General features: G+C 37.7%; 1 protein-coding gene across 1 annotated transcript in view; it reads right to left on the bottom strand.

The window, feature by feature from the left end:
* Positions 1-21753, bottom strand: part of CNTNAP2 (contactin associated protein 2) — a 982287-nt gene that overhangs the window by 723077 nt on the left and 237457 nt on the right. The window contains exon 6 of the mRNA XM_073809473.1: positions 1570-1689. Within this exon, the coding sequence (XP_073665574.1) occupies positions 1570-1689 (120 nt within the window). The remainder of the gene's footprint in view (positions 1-1569; positions 1690-21753) is intronic.

The raw sequence follows: 21753 nt of genomic DNA, 5'->3' as shown, positions 1-21753 counted from the left end.
CTACTTTAGTTGAAGTAAGATTAGAATGAAGGTAAAGAAGAAAGTACCTGAGTGCATTGACAAGTCCAACAATCAATGAACTCTTGGGTCAAGCTTTCTGGTAAGTGAATTATTTCTCTGGGGCACGCTTAGAGTCTTGACATGGGGGGAAATTTGGGGAAAGTAGCTCTCACTTTACCATTTTCTCTACCCACCTTCCACACCTCATCATTCTCCCTTCCGTTTTGTGCCATGTCTGTCTTCCTGACGTTGACGAGTTCTCCACAGGGGTCTGCTTGTCTACAGCACTGTTTAGGGCTCTTAGTTCTAGGCGCACAATCCTATTTGCACTTCACACCTACTGAGTCAGTCTCCTGAGATGGAGCCAACAGGTTTGTATGGGAAGACAAAACTCCATAAATGTTTCTGAAGCATAGCTGGATTTAAGAACCATTGGCCTCAAACATACTGGAATTAGAATTTTGCCTGGATAATATAAGCGAGTTATTTAACTAACTTCTTTAAAAAATAATTATACCTAACTCCTGGCAACCTTTTCTGAAAGTTTATTATGTGTCACACAATATGCTAAGAACCACATGTAGATTACCTTATTTCATTCATACAATAATGCTATGAGGTAGATATTATTATTAATCAATTTCAGAGAAAAACATACCGAGGCTTATTGAAATTAATACAGTTAATAAGTTGCCCAAGATTATATATCTGGTGATTAACAGAGCCAGAATATAAACCCAGGTTATCTGAATAAAGCGGTTACTGTGGTACCCGATACATGGTAAACCATCCATGCAGCAATCGTCATCAGCAGCATCATATAACCATTATCCTTAGCATCATATGCCTCAGGAGTTCGTATCAAATGCTGATCCTCTCCTGGAGCTAGTAGACAGTGCTCGTCCCACACACTTCTCCAGATTTTTGGAGGACAAGATGCTACCAAGTGTCTGATGGAAGGTGTGCTCTTATCTTACAGATCTGTACATCTTACATATGACTGTGGGAACCCACAATCTCATTTCATAGCCCTGAAATTTAATATGGAAGTGAAGAAAAACTAGGCTCTCTTCCCCAGAAGAATTACATGAAAGTGGCAGGTAAGTTTTGCTAGCGCCAGAATGGGCTTTCAGTACCCAGAACGGCTCCTTGTATAACCATGGCAAGCAGAGGAAGGTTTGGCGTGACCTCTGAGCTTCCTTTCACGTGGGCAGTGTGGATGGTTTGAGAGGTGATACTCACCTTCCCCAGTCTAGGTTCTTGTGGAGGATGCTTCATGGGCTAGTTCTTTCTGTAGACTTCAACCTTGTAATTTTACTTTCTAGTTTTTCCTCTACATGCTGATTTTTTAAAACACTAATTATTAACCGTTCAAATCAGAAGGTAGACTTTTTTTGAAAACCTAGCATTGAAATACATTTCACCATTTAGCCTAACAAAGCCAGCAATATTTAGCTTATTACACATTATGATAAGAATACAGCACAGAAGAAACAAACTTTAGTGGTGCTATTTATTCTCAACAGACAGAAAAGCAATCTTCATGAAACATAAATATGGCATAGTTACCTGTCATGTTGCAGTAAACTTTCAGAGGCCCCAGAGGTCCACTGCCATCAGGATCTATCCAGTAGTAATTTGATGTCTGGCCTAGGTGTTTGTAGGCTTCACAGGAAGGCTCATAGATGGCTGGAACGAAACATCCTACGTGAGCACAGCACCCAAAAAATGTCTCTCCAGATAAATGCCCCAGTAGCAGATCAAATGCTATCAAACCACTGTTTAGGAGAGTATCCTCTTGTTAGAAAGAGCACTCTTTTCTCTACATTTAAACTCATAATCTGATTTTTAGTCTATAAGCATTGGTTCTGACCTAACAAACAAAGATAGTAAGCTCCTGCTATGGCTTTAGTTGGGGAAAGGTCTAAAACAATCAATACATTGTTAAACAAATGTAATGTTTGTTTCACAGGTGCTCACAATCATTGAAAACTATTTAATTTATACTTATAGATATCATCTCCTTACTGTAAGGGACTTTACTGAAAGGCCATGAATATTGGCTGTACTATTGGGCTATCAGCTAAGAGATAAGAGAAAATATCTCTCCCTCTCTCTCTCTCTCTCTCTCTCTCTCTCTCTCATGCACACACACACAGGGGAACTTTTTTTTTTGCATATTTAGTATAAATCTCCCACAAATACCACGTGATTTCTAATCTTCCTTTATTTCAGGAAAATGGAAAGATATGTCTGTTTCATTTTATTTGTTACAGGTGTGCTTTAATTACATCAAATCTAGTTTTCGTACAAAACTGACATTTATGTAATTAGATTGTAGGTTCTTGTTCATCATTTTCCTTTTTGTTCCCATTCTCCTAACACATTTTCTTTTCTCATAGAGACTGCACCTGTTTTCAGAAGTGCAAAATGGACATTTACATACCTCCTTTATAGCTGGAACTTCTAAAACACTATTGTGAAAACTTTTTAATAGCTCTGCATTGACATATATGATGAATTTGACAGACCTCTTTACAAAACTAAGAACTATTTCTGGTAAAAAAATCTATCTATCTGATAAGCAGAGTCTTTTGGTAAAGTGCCCTTGAATTCAATACTCCTAGCATCTGTCCTTTGCTAATCTATGAAGTAGGAGGTCTGATTCTGGGACTTCCCTTTTCTACTTTCCTCTCCCATGTGCTCTGTGCTTCCCTTTGGCTTTCCATGGTTTCCTCTTCCCAAGGGTGCTAGACCTTAAATTCTATTTCATTTCAACAAACACAACACACTAGACTAAAACAGTTCAGAAACTCTTTGATTTACTCAAGGCTTGCTTCCCACTTCCTTCCTTCCGCAAATAGTTATTGAGCCCATGTGATGTGAGCAGTAGATTAGGCAACACAAGCACAGCTGTGAACAACACAGATTGGGGACCTTTGGAGTAGGGACTGTTCACTCAGTACTCGTGCACTGCTCATGCAAGAAGTGCTGTCAGAAGAGGATGTGGCTAGAAAGTTAAGCACAGCCCATACACCTTTTGTCTGAGTGTAATTATTAATATGCCACTTTCAATCTCCCAGTTGTCTTATTTGGATAATAAACTATGGTTGCTTTAATTCTGAATGCCATACCAAATAAAATAATGCAATAAAACACTGAAGAAATATTTTTAAACTTTCAGCAGAAAGATGCCATAATTTGATGTAGGTTTTAGAAAGAAAGTTCCTTGTAGCAAAACAATAGCTCTCAGAGAAGTGAGTAATGAGACCATGTTGGTTGTAATTGCTATAGCAATAGGCCTATAGGCCTATTGAAAGATGGCCAGAGGTATAGAAGATTATGAGGAAGGATAAAGCAAACAAGGCAGGATAAAGTAGGCGGGATTTAAGATCAACAGAACACGGAGACTAGGTGGGTGGATGTAGTTAGGAAGCAAGAAAGAATGACTTGAACTCAGTCTCTGAAAAAAACCAACTGCCCTATTAATTTTTGACAATCCTTCTTCAGATTATTACAATTTTTGTGTACAGTTCAAAATCACCCAGAACGTCAGGTTCAAATTCTTAGGTTTTCCAATTGTCTCTTCAGCCGATCTACCATTAAAAACTTTCACCCTTGTTTTCTAATATTTAATAATCATTTAATAATCATTCTCTTTCCCCACTGCCAGCACCCCAGTCACCTTCCTTCCATCTGGTATCTGATTTACAACAATCAACCTATTAATTGATTGTTTTACGCAAATATCTCTTCACTTCCCACCCAATTATGCTTTTTATGCAATATCCTAAAACATTACTTTCATTATGTTTAAAAAATATGTAGTGGCTCTTCAGCATCTCTGATTGTATATCCCAGATCACCATCTAAGCATGCAAGACCTTCCATAATCCTTACAGATCTCTTGGTTTTAGCAACTCGCCAGTATCAACCTTGCTCTCTGCTCAGGCGAATCTGACACAGGAACTTGTTTAACTCATGCTCACCCTTTCTGGGGTTGCCTCCTCTACTTGTGGTTTTCTACAGGCTCTTTCTCAATCTGTAAAACTTCTCAGTCAGAGCTAACTAGGCAGGCAGAAGTGGTAAGAAACAGGGTTCCTGTCAAACAGATCTGAGTTTAAATTCTGACTCCACGAAGTACTATTTATATAACATTGACAAAGATACCTAATCTCATTCAGCCTTGTCTGGGGAATAGGTATCACAGGTATAGTAGTTAATAGGTGGACTGTTTATCGTTAATATAATAATTATTATTTAGGCACCACTGACATTCCTCCTTTCTTAAGGAGACCTTCCCTAATAAATATGTCCAGCTTTCTGTATAGTCCAGGGCATACACTGCTCGTCTCACATACTGTAATACTAGTCAATTTAGGACTTGACTGACCGCAGTTAATTAAACCATATAGGAAAATTTTATTTCCTAACAAGATTGTGAATTGTCGTGAGGGCAGGGTGTAGAAAATGTATTTTTCTTTTCTACTCTATATTGATCTAGCATGGTAGATGTTTAAGAAAAGCTGTCAGAATGAAACTTAAAATGTGCCTACCCTTCATCCTGTTCTGATTTTGATAAATGATTAGTTGGCTCACTAGGAGAAGTATATGCAAATGAAAGCACAATTGGATGATAGTAAGTATAGGTAACTACTGCATTTCTAAGTAAGCATATAAGCATTTTAAAGAGGTCTGTGGACTTTAACCCAAGTAATTGATTAAAAGTAGAGTTGAAAGCATGTGGATGAGGGAAATCTGGGTAAGTAAGAAGCTCTTTCTTTTTCTTCAAAGTGTGACAATTATTCTGCTTGTCTTTAACCTATAACGGGTTTATTAGCTGCTTTTGCCTCATCAACACAAATGGAAAACCAAAACTTTAGTCCAAACTTTATCATGTGTGAAAAATCACCTGGAGAGCTTGTTAAGACAGGGATTCCTGGGTCTCACCCCCAAGACTCTGACTCAGTAGAGAATCTGCAGTTCTAACAAGCTCCCAAGTGACGCTGATGCTGCTGGTCCTGACTACATGTTGAGAAGCATGGCTCTAGTCTTGAAAAAAAAAGTTAACTCAAGAAGGGTGGACTAATTCTTTATTTATATTTTAGTATAAATAGGAAAAATAGGTCACTGAAAGGTGACACAGTACAATTGTAAACATCGGGTTGGCCAAAAATTTTGTTCTGTTTTAAGTAAAAATAAAAGACACGTTTTTCATTTTTATGAAGAACTTTATGGAGAAACACACTGACTAACCAAATGAACTTTTTGGCCAATCCAATAACATAAGGCTAGAATGCCACCTCACTTCACTCAGAATAAAAAAAATGGAATGGGATACAAAACTCTAAATAAAAATACATGTCAAAAGAAATATACTTGGATGAATGCACAGAAAAATATTTGGAAAGGAATACACTCAAACAGTAACTGTGGTTATCTTTGAGTAGTAAGATTAAGGATGATTTAAAACTTCATACTTCTCTGTGTTTTCCACATTGCTTTATAACATGCATAAGTTATGTTACCATTAAAAATACACTTGCAAAATACATGTCTGGAGTAAAGGCACTGAGGTAAAATGGCAAGAACAGCTGTACATAGTAAAATTGCATTCGTTTTATAACTGAATTAGGAATTAAGAGATTTTTGTTCAAATCTCCTTTCTGTCATTTACTACCTGTAAACTCCCCTTAACTTTCAGTTTTCTCAACTGTAAAATGAAGGCAACAATACCTCCTCCACCAAGTTATTGTGAAGATTAAATGAAATCACACACTTTGAAAACTAAAAAGCATTGAGCGTATGGAAATTTTAATGCACAGAAGGAGCTAACCGAAGTATTTAGCCTGCATGCCTCAGCCAGTTAACTCTGTACCCAGTGGAGTCCTAGCTGGGCTGCACAATTTGTGCATATCAAGCCCCAGGGAGTTGGCAGGGCAGAAGAGGCTAAGCCAGCAGCCACTGAAGAAAGAGGAGGATCTGTGCCATTGTCAATAATCGAGCTTTTCTAGTAGACTGCTGGAGAACAGAAAGGCAATTGGGCTGATGGCAAAATAAATAGACTCATCAAGTCCATTGATTTACTGGAAAAGTAATTTTTCTCTGTTGCAACTCCTAGTCCCAAATAAAAGGTCTCATATTATTCCACATATTCTTAAATAAATCTCAGATATTCAGAAATATTATGAATGAACACATCAGACTGAATTCCATAGCATGTAAAAAGCCAGAAAGTGACAAATCCTAAGTATCTTATTAATTTTCATTAAATATTGAATGTTGTCTGTGTGACATCATATTGGGTACAATGGAAAATGACAAAGCACTATTGTATTAGTTTTATTGGGCTGCTGTAACAAATAACCAAATACTTAGCAGATTGAAACAAATTTATTACCTCACAGTTCTAGAGGTCAGATGTTCGAAGTGGGTTTCACTGAGCTAAATTCGAAGTGTGGGCAGGGCTGTGCTCCTTCTGAAAACTCTAGGGGGAAATCCACTTTCTTGCCTTTTCCAGCTTCCAGAATCCACCTGTATTCCTTGCCTCATTTTCCTATTTCTTCATCTTTGAAGCCAGGTGTGGCTGGTGGAATCTCTCCCACGCTCTGCTCTGATTCTCTGCCTGCCTTGTCACCTCTCTGTATTTTAAGGAGCTCTGATTGCATCAGGGTCACCCAGATAATCTGGGATAGTCTCTTCACGAGAAGGTCCTTAACTTAATCATAGTCTCTTTTGCCATATAAAGCAATATATTCACAGGTTCCATGGCTTAGGATATAGACACGTTTGGTGGGGAGAGGATTATTCTGCTTATCGCAACTGTATATAAATAATATGATTGCTCTAGTTAAAGAACAAATATTATTAAGCACCTAATGTACTCCCAGTGTTGTTGATTAATGAAAGATGCCAACTGAACGGCAGAGAGAAAAGCAAAGGGTTTAAAAGCAAAGACGTGAAACAGGCCTAATGTGCTGGGAAATAAAGCATCACTTAAGGAATATTTAGGGTGAGGACGGAGTGTGAAACAAGGAGCTGCCCCCAAGGAAAAGGAGAACTCTCAATACTTTGAATTGCTGCAGAAAAACGGAATGGAAATCAGCTAGGGGAAGTGGTAATACATTTAGTGAGCAGATTTGGGCGACTTTTTAAATATTTCAGGGTGGTGGTATTTGTAGAAACCACATTATAAGAAAAGGAACTAGTTGGTGGAATGGGGTGGATGTTGATCACACTATTGTAGGAGTTTGAACCATGAAAGGAAAAAATAGAATAAAAATTGATAGAGATTGCTAAGTACAAGTGAGGGAATTTTTGTTAGGATATGTGAGACAGAGTTATCTTTATTGTTTTTAATGGGGTAATTTCTGATTATAAAAGAAATTTATAGGGGAATTCCCTAGTGGTCCAGTGGTTAAGACTCTGCGCGTACAGTACACGGGGTACATGTTCAATCCCTGGTTGGGGAACTAAGATCCCACATATCTCGTGGTCAAAAAGAAAGAAAGAAAAAAAATATATAAAAAGCATCTATACTCCTTGTGTTCATTCTGAAAAAGTAACCAAAAAAAAAAAAGAAGAAGAAGAAGAAAAAAAAGAACCTCCTGTTTCCCTAGCTCCAGAAGTAAACTTGGGGAGTTTGCATTTCATTCTTTTGGAATGCCAGGCCCCTCTCCTCTTTTCTAGACCTCCTTCAAGGGTATGAGAAGTGAATGTAAATAGTCAGAATCCAGGATACCTAATAGCCAGGTTTTATTAGCCGTTATCAGGGACTTGTTACTCCCCTCACTGTCTGCCACGACGAAATAAGCTCTAAATCTGACGGTCAATTTTTAGAGTCTTGAGAATGTAATAACAACTTTGCCTGTTAATGCATCCTTACCAGCACTGGTTAGACTGATTTAAAACAAAAGAAAAAAATAGTTTCTTACTTGGCCAAAAAATAGCTTTTATTATTGTTTGATTTGTATTTTTTGATTGGAAAATTTATTTTCACATATACATTGGAGAGTTTTTAAAACTGTTTTGTGAGGTATGTAGTTATGCCTTTTGCCCATTTCTTTATCGTCAGCATTTTTCCATTGACTTAAGTTGGCTGTGATAAAATCAGAACTAAAACCTGTGTTCCATCGTATTTGTCTTCCTTGTTTTTTGCCTTACCTTGAATATGTAGCTTTTGATGTACAATATTTTATGTTATCAACTCTATTAAGATTTCCCCTTTAAAAATTGTTTTCACAGCTCCTAAGTGTATAATATTATCTTCCATTTATGACAATAAAGGCCTTAACTAGCATGCTAAGGTGTTTGTATTTACTCTGTAACCATAGGCTAAAATAAGGTAGTAACATCATCAATTTTGTGTTTAAGAAGTATCTCCTGGCAACTGTGTGGACAACAGGTTAGGAAAGTTAATAACAACTAGGAGACTATTCCAAGGGGACATGGAAGCTAATCATACACACATATATGATTAAAACATTCAAGTCCCTGGGAAAAGAGAGGGAAGCACAGATCTGTGATTTGTGCCATGGCTTCAATTTTCACATAAATATTGATGATTCAAGAAGGACATTGCTATGGGGTGAAATGTATCCCCTAATAGGTGTTGAAGTTCTAACCTTTATTTGGAAATAAGGTATTTGAAGGTGATTAAGTTAAGATAAGCTCGTTAGGTGGCCCCTAATCCAACTGGACTGGTATCCTTATAAAAAGGGGAAATTTGGACACAGAGACAGACACCTACAATAGGAAGACAATATAAACAACAGGGATACTGCCAACCATAACTAAAGGATGCCTGAGGCTACCAGAAGCTAGGAGAGAAGTATGGAACAGATTCTCCCTCACAACCCACAGAAGGACCAACTAGGCAGACACATTGACTTCAGATTTCTAGCCTCAAAATCGTGAGGCAATAAATTTCCCTTAAGTCATCCTGTTTGTTACTTTGTTACAGTATCTCTAGGAAACTAATACAGACATACAGTTGCCAGCTGACTGGGCCAACCTCTCCTCACCTCCACCTCTGAGCTCTTCCAGCTTTCCTAGAGGTGACGTGGAGGAGGACTCTCCACCATGTTCCTGAACATCACTATTAAGAAAGAATATCCTCCTGGTAAAATAGTTGCTTTTGGTGCACTGTGTGCAAGGTCTTATGCTGGGTGCTCTGAATAGTACAAAGCAACAGCTCTCTAGATCTTCACGATGCTGCTGAGCTGGGGAAGGCTCTCCTAGCCCCCTTCTATGTTTCATGCTTTGAGAGAGGCAACTAAGCATGTGGTATACATCCCTCCTGTTACCACCTTCTAGAGCATACGGATTGCTTGAAGTGGCCAAGGATGAACCAAGTTAAAAATGAACACATACATAAAGGTTACCTTTGGAACATCATAAGTAGTCTTTTCCTGATTGCACAGAAAGGGGAAAGTTCACTTACAATGATTTGATATAAAATTGGAAAGAAGCATAAAATAACTTTATGGTTCATTTACTAAAAAATGCTGTAACATGACACGTTGAGTATTGATAATTTATGAATGGCCTCGCTTTCCTGCTCTCTTATATTGGAGGTGAGCCAGTACTTACTACAAACTTGCTGTAGGAACCAGGTAACAAAAGTGCTAAAAAGCGAGGTTGGTTTACTGGACACTCTAGCCTTGAATTAATAAAGAAGTCCTTTAATGGAAAACATGGATATAGCAGGAAAAAAACACAATATAGTAGTTCTCAGCCCTTGAAAGGGGCCTGGGGCATGTCCGGGTTGGTGGTACTCAGAACAGAATGGTCACTGGGGTCCTCCTTATTCTGATCCCTTTTAATCACAAAGCCACCTCTGATCTTAATCTGTCTTTCACAAATAAGTTTCTCCTTTGGGAAGAGATATTTCTCATTGGAAACGGTGAAATTGACTTTCTTATCTCAATTAGGCTCTAGTGCATTTGTTTGGAGAAACTAGTTTTCCCAGGATCTAATTATTCCTGTTAAGGTAACTACTGAGGTGTTTCACTGAGGAAGAGTCTCTTGAAAGGAAGAGTAGACTTTTCTTATGTCTATCAGTGTGTGCATGTGTGCTTAGAAAAGAAAAATGCAGTGAGGAAATTCTGCAATTGTTTTTAGATAAACAAAACTTTTACAAAAGATCAAATCTGGCTCTGATTAGAAAGTGCTTTGCAAACTTCAGTCATTTTGAGTAAAGCTGTCCTGGTAATTCAAATAATAAAAAGATAACTATATTTTATACTACTTTACAGCTTAAAAAATGTTTTACTATAAAAAATGTTTTACTATAGTCTATGCAATTTAATGAATGAGTCAATATGACTGATTTTTAAATGCCTAATAAAGTCATTTGAATTTGATGGAAAAGTAAACCATTAAACAATATGAGCATTAAAACTTGAAAATGAAATAGATAAGCTGTCCCCATAGCAGAAAGGGTTGTGTCTACAGTATTATATAACCCAAATCAAAAACAAATGAAATGCACCCCTACAAATTAAAGGCAGTAAGGAAGAATAACACAGAGGGAAGATGTCTAGATTAAAAGTCAGAATTCTTTTTTTTTTTTAACATCTTTATTGGAGTATAATTGCTTTACACAGAATTCTTACTTTGCGTTTTGGTTCTGTCATTTACTGTCCATATGGCTTGGACTGTTTATGACTGAACTTTTAGGTGTATGAATTTTCTCATTTAAGGAAGGAAGATTTTGATGGGATGATAGTCAAGTTTCATTTTGGCCAAGCACTCTATGATCTTAATAGTTTATGGTTCATATTTCAAAAGGCCAGAATAACCTGGATATCTTTTCTAAGCATCTATTATTATACCTAGTTCATTATTTAAGCACTGGTGTAGTGATTAAAACATTGGTGGTGTTAGAGTTCTTCTCTCCAAGTTAAAATAAGATTTAAATACAGATAATCCCTTCGAAAACAGAGAACATCCATCAATGGATAAAAGTCATGACTGTTTTGGTAAAACTGAAACAGCAAGGGGACATTAGCATTAACTTTAGATTTAGAATAAAGGACTTCTCTGACAGCGTCCTTCTCCAATTGCTTTTGAGATGTGAGGATTATATACATGCAGGCTTGTTTTATAACGGGACAGGCCTCAAAAGCATCAGACTATTATTATGATTAAGTGTGACCTACAAAACTTCCTGTTGCTTGAGGTCCTGTCAAAGACATCTCTGAAATGAATGATGGAGTCACTAACTTCAAAATAAGCCACTTCAAAAAAAAAAAAAAAAAATTAAGCCACTTCAGTAGAGATCTAGTGGTCAGTAATGTCAGCTTTCCTGCACATAGCTGAGAAGCAGGGAAGCAATGTTTTTAAATATTCCAGAATCTTGAACTATCTGTCACTAGTCTAGGCAGGTTGAAACTGCTTCATGAAAGTATTCACACTGCAACAGAAGCTTCTGTGGCCTTTATTGTGAGTTTAACTGATCCTACATATAGCAGAGGAAAAAAGCTGTAAAAATATGCATTATCTCGCCAAGTATTTAGTTGACCATGATAATGATAGACCTGGGCCATTAGGAGAAAGCTATAGGTTGTTTCCTCACTTAAGAAGGCAGAAAAACCTGTTATACATTTTTGGATAAGATTTATCTTAATGCACATAAGAGCCATGTCATCCTTTTTTCTATTCCCACCTGGCAGCACAGTGCCTGGCACACCTGAGTCAGTCCACAAAAGCTCATTGAATAGTTAAGTTCTCTGGAAAATATTTTTATAGAGAATATCTCATTGTCCAGTATTTCCAGATACATTAGTGAATTCTTACAGCATTGTGGTGTGTATTAAGTACACACTTTTTTTACTTTCCACTGAAAAATTTTGTCACTTCTGCCTTTACTTGTGAGTTCATCCGCTATTTAATATCTGCTGTGGTTACTGGGGTAGAGGCTCCTTTCAGAAGGTGCTTCTACCCAGTTCTCTCCTTGACTGGTGCTGTCCTTCCTTTGGGGCCAGGGGCCAAAAAAGAGACCGATTGCTGCTGAGTACACGTTCTATTCCCCACACAAACCCCTCCTTTCTCTTCAGTTCAGTTTGTGACTTTCTCTCACCCATGCCCAGCTCTCTCAAAAGGAAAAGCCTGTATGAAGAATAACCATCAAAAGCCAAGTCACATTCTTCCAACAGAAGTTCAGTCTGTGATCAACATGATTGGTTCTTCAAGGCATTTATTTCCTTAAGAGTGGAAGAATAAGAACTTATATTTTTCAAGGATTGGTAATACCTCATTACTTCTATATAGTAAAACATCTTTGGGGCTATTCCCCAAACAGTGAAGGTTTAAACTTTGAAAAAGTCCTGTCAATTACCAGTCTATTTTATGTATCATGGTTTTGCTGATGATTTTATTTGAGGGGGGGAAATGTTTTGGGAGAAACACTTAAAAAGTCCTGGATTAGTTAATCCTCAGGTCCTTCGTTATTATTATATGATTTTAGAAAGGAAGAAAAAGAACATAAAAGAGGGGAAAGAAGGAAACTGGGGAAAAACTTCAGTATTAATCTCCATAACAATGGAATGAGGTAGGTGTCATTATCCTCAGAGGCAGATCCAGCTTTTCTGGGACTTGAAGATAATATAATTTGGAGGCTATTGCTAAGAAAAAAAGAATATTCATATACAAATGAAAGTGTAGGGATGAAAATGGGCCGTGGAAATGTGCTTGGAAGTCATTCCTAGACCAGGACACCAGCAATAACTTCACAATATACAGACATGATTCTCAGACCATATAAATACAGTCATTAAATCCAACTTTACTGTATCCCTCACTTCCCCTCAGCCACGCAGCAAAGATGCTCAAGGCTACTCCAAAGTTCCCCAACACGTGATGGGGGAAAGAGGGAGTGAAAAGAGACACGGTCTTGGCTCACTGCAGTTAAGACATCTTTGTACAATTTATGTAAATATACGATCATGTGAACATAGTAAAGGCCTTGAGCTGTACTCGATAGATTCAGAGTGAATTCCCTCTGACTATCCCCAGGTTACAAATGAAGAAACTAAGGCTCTGAAGGATTTAGTGAATTACCAAAGTCACATGGCTTGTCGATAAGTGGACACCTGGACTCCACAGGTGCTCTGCCTTTCCAGGTTATGTTATGTCTGCAGTCCAGCACAAACACCTATTGCCCGATCTGCTTTGGGGGTGCCACTTACTTTGAATAGTTCAAACATCTCACTGAACAAATTCTTCACTAAGAAAAAAGGAAAAAGATATGTATCTTCTTTACATGACAAGGTGTGTGGTAGGTGGGGAAGAACTCTTGAGTGATAAATGAGAATTTAGATAATTAGGCTATTGTAGTGCTGGGCTTTGGCCATTGTGCCAAGAAATTCTAATTAGACGCCACTTCTGTGGTAGAGCCATTTTAAACTAAGATATAGCCCTGGTAAAAATACTTGATAGTCCTCTTTTCCCTCTTAGGGTTTCAAAGTACACGTGGACCTGAGCTACCCGAAACTCTGAAAAAGGGTCATGAGGAGATGCTGTGCTATTGGCTCTTGATTCCAGGCATGTTCATTTTCTGGCCCCAAACTATTATCTTGTTTGATTTTTCTATTACCCAGCCAGTTGCCAGATGACTTCATCTGAATCACCAGGGATCAAGTGAAATACCACATATACAGCATCTAGCATTGTTCCATTTCTTTTCCTTTGGTGAACACAGAAAGGCCAAACTCATTTTAATCATTAAACACAATATGAGAAGGGTAGAAAATATTCTTTTAAAGCGTTCTATGCTTTCCAAGATCAAATAGAAATATATTGAGTATAACCGACGTTTTGAATACTTCACACTCTGCTCACCTTACCTTATTTTGCACAACTGAAAATTGGCCATATTGATTTCTTGCCCAATATACAGTGAAACCTCATTTATCTGACATCATTTGGGAATGAGCCCTTCATAGAACCATAGAGTTTTAGTGCTTGAGAAGACCTGAGCTGTCTAATGTAGCTCCTTCATTGTGAATAATTATAATAATTATAACAACAACCATGGCTACTTGAGCCCTTACGATAAATCATATTCTCTGCTGAGTGCTTTTGCAAGCAATATGCCATCTGTTTTTCACAGTAAGCCTATGAGGTATGTATTATTCTTTCCATTTTATAAATAAGCACACTGAGGCCTAGAGAGAGTAAAATAACTGAAGGCTACATAGCTTAAAAGTAATGAAGCTGAGATTGTATTTGAGCCCATGGCCCCTGTTTTTTAGCCACGATGTTACACCAGCTCCAAGAATCCAATATGGAAACATCTTACTCAAAGTCACTCACTTATTTAGCATCAATTACTAGACCAGAACTTGGGTCTCCTACCTATTATCACATTCCCTCTATATCACACACACTCTAACATAATTGGATCTTTAATATAAATGAATTGATGATAAACTATTTTCCTTCCTTTAAGCACTAAGACTCATTTTATTTTAAATATTTTCAGTGAAAATCATTCTAAAAGTTACTGCACAGTTTTCTGCCTCCTTAATCACACTACATTAAACATAAGTGCCATTTCTTGCTGACTCAAGTTTTATAATTACCTACGTCAATCATTGGAATATGTTGTAAAGGCAAGAGAGTCACACCAAATGATATCAGAAAACTTTGTTTCATTGACTTGTTGGTTTCCCTTTTTATAAACTATGACTCTTTACTGTATTATTACTTGGGATGTCACACTGCTATTGTGCAATTTCAAACTGTACTTCTTGTTCAGACACACAAATAAAATTATTCTTTATATGTTATAGGTTGGGAAACAATACAGGCAGGCTTGTTTACATTGGGTATTTGAAAAATGAAACAAAACAAATATGACCAGTAGGAGTTGTCTTCCTGTAGGAGGTATTAAGCTGCTTTCTGAAGGATTAAGTGGAGGAAGCCAGGAGAGGCCAGGGAGAGGGCTGTAAAAGCAAAGAAATAGGATGTGCAAAGGCTCAGAGGCCAGAGTATGATGCTCTGGGAAGGGGGTGGACTCCTGAGTGATTGAAGTCAAGAGTTCAAGACAAGCAAGTAGGAGGAGTTGGGACTAGAATCAACCAGGGACCAGGTCTTCAAAGAACTGGTGCTTGAAATCAAGGACTTTGACTGAGTCTGAGGGGTATCTGCAGGAGTTTAAAGAAGCAGAATGAGATGATCAAGTTGTATTAAGAATTCCCTTTGGCTATGATAGGAAGACTGGACATGAAGACCAATTATAAGGCCATGGCATGGTTTTGAAATAAGATCCTCTCAGTAGCAATCAGTATCCTCATTTCTGTGATGAGAAGGGAGAAACAATGCTGAAGACCTCTCCCACTCTAAAACCCTCTAATTCTGGGATTCTGTTAGCTTATGATTCTTTCCTAATACATGGCCAATGCTACGCAAAGAAATACGCTTTTGACTTGGTTTAGGTATCTTCCTCTCTGCTTGACTGCAGCTGGAAGCTGATATCGTCACTACATTGGAGTCATAAAGCAACCGTCGTTGGCTTTTAAGGCTGTTCTGACATTGATTTACTCTCCTGATCTGTACAGACATAAAGATTTATGATGACTAGGGTAAGCACAGCCCAGGTCAGTGTTCTAAAATCTCAATTTGTTTGGTCATCCAGTAATATTCTGAGATTATCCTAGTGGCTTCTCAACAGGGTGCTAGTTGATGGGCAGTGTCATTGTTAATCCTGGCCTCTGACCCCGGAACAGTTTGACTGTTGGCTGGCTTCCCTATTTATGTGCTCTGTAAGCTTGAGCACATCACCTAACCTACAGCAGCTCAGTTCCCTTATCTGCAGAAGGAGGGTTGTAATATTATCTTTCCCAAAGTTTTGTGAGTTGTGAACATTTAGTGTCCTGTACTTACTGAGTTTTGCATTAGTTCTAACTATTGTTGTTTTAGCTATTATGGTCCTGAGGACCATTGCTCTGGAAGTGAAAAGGTCCTGTAAAGTGCTAAAGATAGATGGGAATTCAGCTTACATTTTTTTGATGTGTATATATATATTTTTTTTTTTAATTTTTTTTCCTTTGACGTAACTAAAGAACATACTGGCTTCTCAATTCAGACCTAATTTATAATCATTCTTAAATCAGAAGGAACATTCTAGGTAAAACCTAAAACCAATATTAAGTCCAAAGCTGACATCATTCAGCCTCTTGTGTAAGCAGTTCCATTGACAGACAGCTCACAGTCTTGGAAGAAAACAGACTAGTTTTTAAGAGTTCTAATTGTTCCTAAGTTCTTCTTACACTGAGCTGAAACTGGACCGTATATTACCACAGATCCTAATTCTTCCCTTTGGTTACCCAGAAAAAGCCAAATACTCCTTTCCCATGATATAGACTATTTTTAATTTAATTGCATGATTCTTTGAAATTTAAGATTTAGTCCTCATGAAAACATAAGGCATTCCTAAATGCTATCAATATTAGTTACTTGTAAGCAGGACTAACCCTAACTAAACTTGCAAACTAGTTCTCAATTACCCCCTATTGTCCCATAATGTCACTCCAGGGCACTCCTGCACAGTTGGTATAATTTTCCTCTAAAGCAATTCTTTCCTTCTTCTCAGATTAATACCCCAACCCCCAATAAATCTCTAATTAGCTTTTCACTCAGTTTTTTAGTATTTGCCACAGAGATAAAGAGTTCTGATAAGCTAATTCCTATTACAATGTGAACAGCCCCAGACGAATTTCCCTCATTTTCTTTACAAGACTGTGCTTTGGGAGGCAATATACTCTTGCTTGCCACTGGTAAATTTCAGGCTTTGGGGCATACAGATGAAAAAGAGTATTTAAAGGCCAGTGGCTTCCCAGCTACCAAGGGGCTAATTATTAGAGGCTCAACACTTTTAAGACCCAGACTCAGGCAGATAATTGTGAGAAAGGGGAGGGAGCTTGGGGAGATGACCACCCAGGTGAAAGAAAATAGCTCCATGAGCAATCTTCTTTGGTCACAGTCTATTATCAATTCACCAACTGAAAAGGAAGACAGCTATTTAGAGGACAATTAAAGAAAGAAAAAAACACATTCCTTTCATTAACTATAAAGCCTTTAGTTGATGAAACTAAGGTAGTGAAAAAGAGTTAAAATATACAGGAAAAAACTGGCCTGCAGGTGATATCAGCTCCTTTAGTTGAGTATTACAGAATTTGTTTTTACTCTCTTTTCCCCTGAAAACATAAAAATACAGACTTCTCTATGAAAACTCAAAGATAGGGAGGCAATTTCTTTTTTATTGACTTACTAACAGGGTTACTGTCACCATAGGAGACAAGTGGAAAGAGTCTGAAAAGATGTGCCCTTCACATAATTGTCAGCAACAGGAAATTTTCCTTGATTGACAACCACAGTTTATTCCTCATTCTTAAACTATCGCTTGACTTTTAGGTTACCTAGATTTTGATTTTCTTATGCTAATCATTTTTCAGTCTTTTTTTTCTTAAATTTGACTTTCATCATTGTGAGGAGCTGTCTGTGGAAAGGTCTTACCGGGTTCGTGTAAATATTTGTCCAGAAAATCAGAATCAAGGAAAAAATCACTAACTCGCTTTTCTGGGAGATTTATGGAGGTCTGTAAATGAACTTCTGGAAATTCATACCAGAAGAAATGATGAAAGAAATAGAAAAATTACATCTAAGAAATCTGCTGTTAGCATCTAGCATGTGCTATATACAGTGTTAGGTGCCATCATGAAAATAGGATAAATGTTAAACATTGTCCTTCCTGGCAGCCCATTTTACATAGTAGTCATTTGCTGAGTCAAAGCATAAACTCCTAAGTCAGCCCAAAGCTATATGACATGGATCTCCGGATGCCTGGAAAACCAAAAACATGTTGGAAGAGGCACATGTGTTTCTGTAAAACTGTTTAAAGTTTTTAATTTTTATTTTAAGTGAATAAAAATCCCACATGGCCTAGATCACTATCCTGTAATTAAGGAGCGCGTGGGCTGTATTTGTACTGGGGATTTCTTCAGTGCAAAACTATGGCAACTGTTGCAGTTTCATTTAAAAAAGGGCAAAGGGAGCCTTATACCTAAGTAAGGTCACATGATGGCATTTTCTGGAGAACCTGCTTGATAGTAGTAGTCATTAGCACATTTACATGAGAATAAACACTTTGCTTTGGTGAAACATTATGTGTCAATAAATTAACATTGATCAGTTGAAATTAGGTTTGTCATTGGTTTATATTTAATTTTTAAGTTTGTTTTCTTTTATGATTTTATGACAGCTGTAAGCATAAAGACTTATTCATATAAAGATATAAATATACACATGTGTATATTTATATATATTAATATATATATTTATATATTGAAATTTTAGTTATTTGAAAAATACTAGTAGAGAGTGTGATTGTTTGAGGCCACCTATTAGAAAGGCTATAACTGTGTTTTCCATACAGCATTCAATGCGGGACTACTTCTATATGCTTCTTCCAAGTTTGGGTGTCTATGATGTAAAGTGCTAAAGTGTGTGCTGTGAGAGGTCAGAGTAGGGAGCTCTCAGTGTGGGCTGGGTTTCTAATGAAACAAGGCATGCAGGAAACTGGTTGGATCTTAACTAAAGGGCTGGATTTAGAAAGATGAAGAGAAGAGGGGAAAGTGTGCAATCTTGCACGTGGACAGACACCTGGCATGTAAATGGGATGACACGGTGGGAGGGGAGGCCTCATCTCTAGGAACAGGTTTCAGGCAGTTGGAGGCTGTACTCAAGGCCTGGGGAGGGAGCAGCAGGTGGGATGAGCCACTGTAGGTCTCGAAAAGGAATGTGACTGGATCAGGCAGAAGTTTAGGACTGTGGTCTAGTGGCAGAGAAGATGCATTAGAGACAACGTGAAGTCAGAGAACACAGTCCTGTAGGAAGACCCTGAGCACCAGGACAAGGGAGTGGCATCCTGTTGACTGTTTTCCCAACACAGGTTAAGATTCTATTTGCTTGTTTGTTTTTCTTCTCTCCGACTAGAAAGGAGTTCCATGAGGGTAGGGACATTATGTGTATTGTCTCACTGCTGCATTCCCAGGACCCTGTGCATGGTAGATTCTCAATAATACTTGTCGAATGAGTAAATAAATGAAAACATAAATGAACTTATGCAGATGAGGAATAAATTGGAAAGACATTTCAAAGAAGGAATTTATTTCTAAAGTACTGGAAAAAGAAACATGACAGGGCTTCCCTGGTGGTGCAGTGGTTGAGAATCTGCCTGCTAATGCAGGAGACGCGGGTTCGAGCCCTGGTCTCAGAGGATCCCACGTGCCGCGGAGCAACTGGGCCCATGAGCCACGGCTGCTGAGCCTGTGCGTCTGGAGCCTGTGCTACGCAACAAGAGAGGCCGCGATAGTGACAGGCCCGCGCACCACGATGAAGAGTGGCCTGCGCTTGCCACAACTAGAGATAGCACTCGCACAGACATGAACACCCAACACAGCAAAAAAATAAATAAAATTAATAAACTCCTACCCCCGCCAAAAAAACATGACATTTTAGTCTCATCTTAAACTTAATAAAATGTAGTAATTTTAAAAGCTACCTTATAAGAAACAAGAAACATCTCAAATAACAACCTAACCTTACACCTAAAGCAATCAGAGATAGAAGAACAAAAGAACCCCAAAGTTAGCACAAGGAAAGAAATCATAAAGATCAGATCAGAAATAAATGAAAAAGAAATGAAGGAAACGACAGCAAAGATCAATAAAACTAAAACCTGGTTCTTTGAGAAGAAAAACAAAATTGATAAACCATTAGCCAGACTCATCAAGAAAAAAAGGGAAAAGACTCAAATCAACAGAATTAGAAATGAAAAAGAAGTAACAACTGACACTGCAGAAAAAGGATCATGAGAGATTACTACAAGCAACTATATGCCACTAAAATGGACAACCTGGAAGAAATGAACAAATTCTTAGAAATGCACAACCTTCTGAGACTGAGCCAAGAAGAAATAGAAAATATGAACAGACCAATCACAAGCTCTGAAATTGAAACTGTGATTAAAACTCTTCCAACAAACAAAAGCCCAGGACCAGATGGCTTCACAGGCAGATTCTATCAAACATTTAGAGAAGAGCTAACACCTATTCTTCTCAAACTCTTCCAAAACACAGTAGAGGGAGAAACACTCCCAAACTCATTCTCTGAGGCCACCATCATCCTGATACCAAAACCAGACAAAGAGGTCACAAAGAAAGAAAACTACAGGCCAATATCACTGATGAGCACAGATGCAAAAATCCTCAACAAAATACTAGCAAACAGAACCCAACAGCACATTAAAAGGATCGTACACATTGATCAAGTGAGGTTTATCCCAGGAATGCAAGGATTCTTCAATATATGCAAGTCAATCAATGTGATACACCATATTAACAAATTGAAGCATAAAAACCATATGATCATCTCAATAGATGCATAGAAAGCTTTTGACAAAATTCAACACCCATTTATGATAAAAACCCTGCAGAAAGTAGCCATAGAGGGAACTTACCTCAACACAATAAAGGCCAACTATGACAAACCCAAAGCCAACATCGTTCTCAATGCTGAAAAACTGAAACCATTCGCACTAAGGTCAGGAAGAAGACAAGGTTGCCCCCTGTCACCACTATTATTCAACATAGTTTTGGAAGTTTTAGCCACAGCAATCAGAGAACAAAAAGAAATAAAAGGAATCCAAATCAGAAAAGAAGAAGTAAAGCTGTCACTGTTTGCAGATGACATGATACTATACATAGAGAATCCTAAAGATGCTACCAGAAAACTACTAGAGCTAATCAATGAATGTGGTAAAGTAGCAGGCTACAAAATTAATGCACAGAAATCTCTTGCATTCCTATACACTAATGATGAAAAATCTGAAAGTGAAATTAAGAAAACACTCCCATTTACCACTGCAACAAAAAGAATAAAATACCTAGGAATAAAGCTACCTAAGGAGACAAAAGCCCTGTATGCAGAAAAGTATAAGACACTAATGAAAGAAATTAAAGATGACACAAACAGATGGAGAGATGTTACTGGATTGAAAGAATCAATATTGTGAAAATGACTATAGTACCCAAAGCAATCTACAGATTCAGTGCAATCCCTATCAAACTACCACTGGAATTTTTCACAGAATTAGAACAGAAAACTTCACAATTTGTATGGAAGCACAAAAGACCCCAAATAGCCAAAGCAATCTTGAGAACGAAAAATGGAGCTGGAGGAATCAGGCTCCCTGACTTCAGACTATACTACAAAGCTACAGTAATCAAGACAGTATGGTACTGGCACAAAAACAGAAATATAGATCAATGGAACAGGATAGAAAGCCCAGAGATAAACCCACACACATATGGTCACCTTATCTTTGATAAAGGAGGCAAGAATATACAGTGGAGAAAAGACAGCCTCTTCAATAAGTGGTGCTGGGAAAACTGGACAGCTACATGTAAAAGAATGTAATTAGAACACTCCCTAACACCATACACAAAAACAAACTCAAAATGGATTAAAGATCTAAATGTAAGGCCAGACACTATCAAACTCTTAGAGGAAAACATAGGCAGAACACTCTATGACATAAACCACAGCAAGATCCTTTTTGACCCACCTCCTAGAGAAATGGAAATAAAAACAAAAATAAACAAATGGGACCTAATGAAACTTCAAAGCTTTTGCACAGCAAAGGAAACCATAAACAAGACGAAAAAACAACCCTCAGAATGGGAGAAA

Source organism: Tursiops truncatus, chromosome 9, assembly GCF_011762595.2.
Source record: "Tursiops truncatus isolate mTurTru1 chromosome 9, mTurTru1.mat.Y, whole genome shotgun sequence".
Classification (NCBI taxonomy): Eukaryota; Metazoa; Chordata; class Mammalia; order Artiodactyla; family Delphinidae; genus Tursiops; species Tursiops truncatus.
Note: the sequence above shows the minus strand (reverse complement) of the source record. Positions and strands in the feature narration are given on the sequence as shown.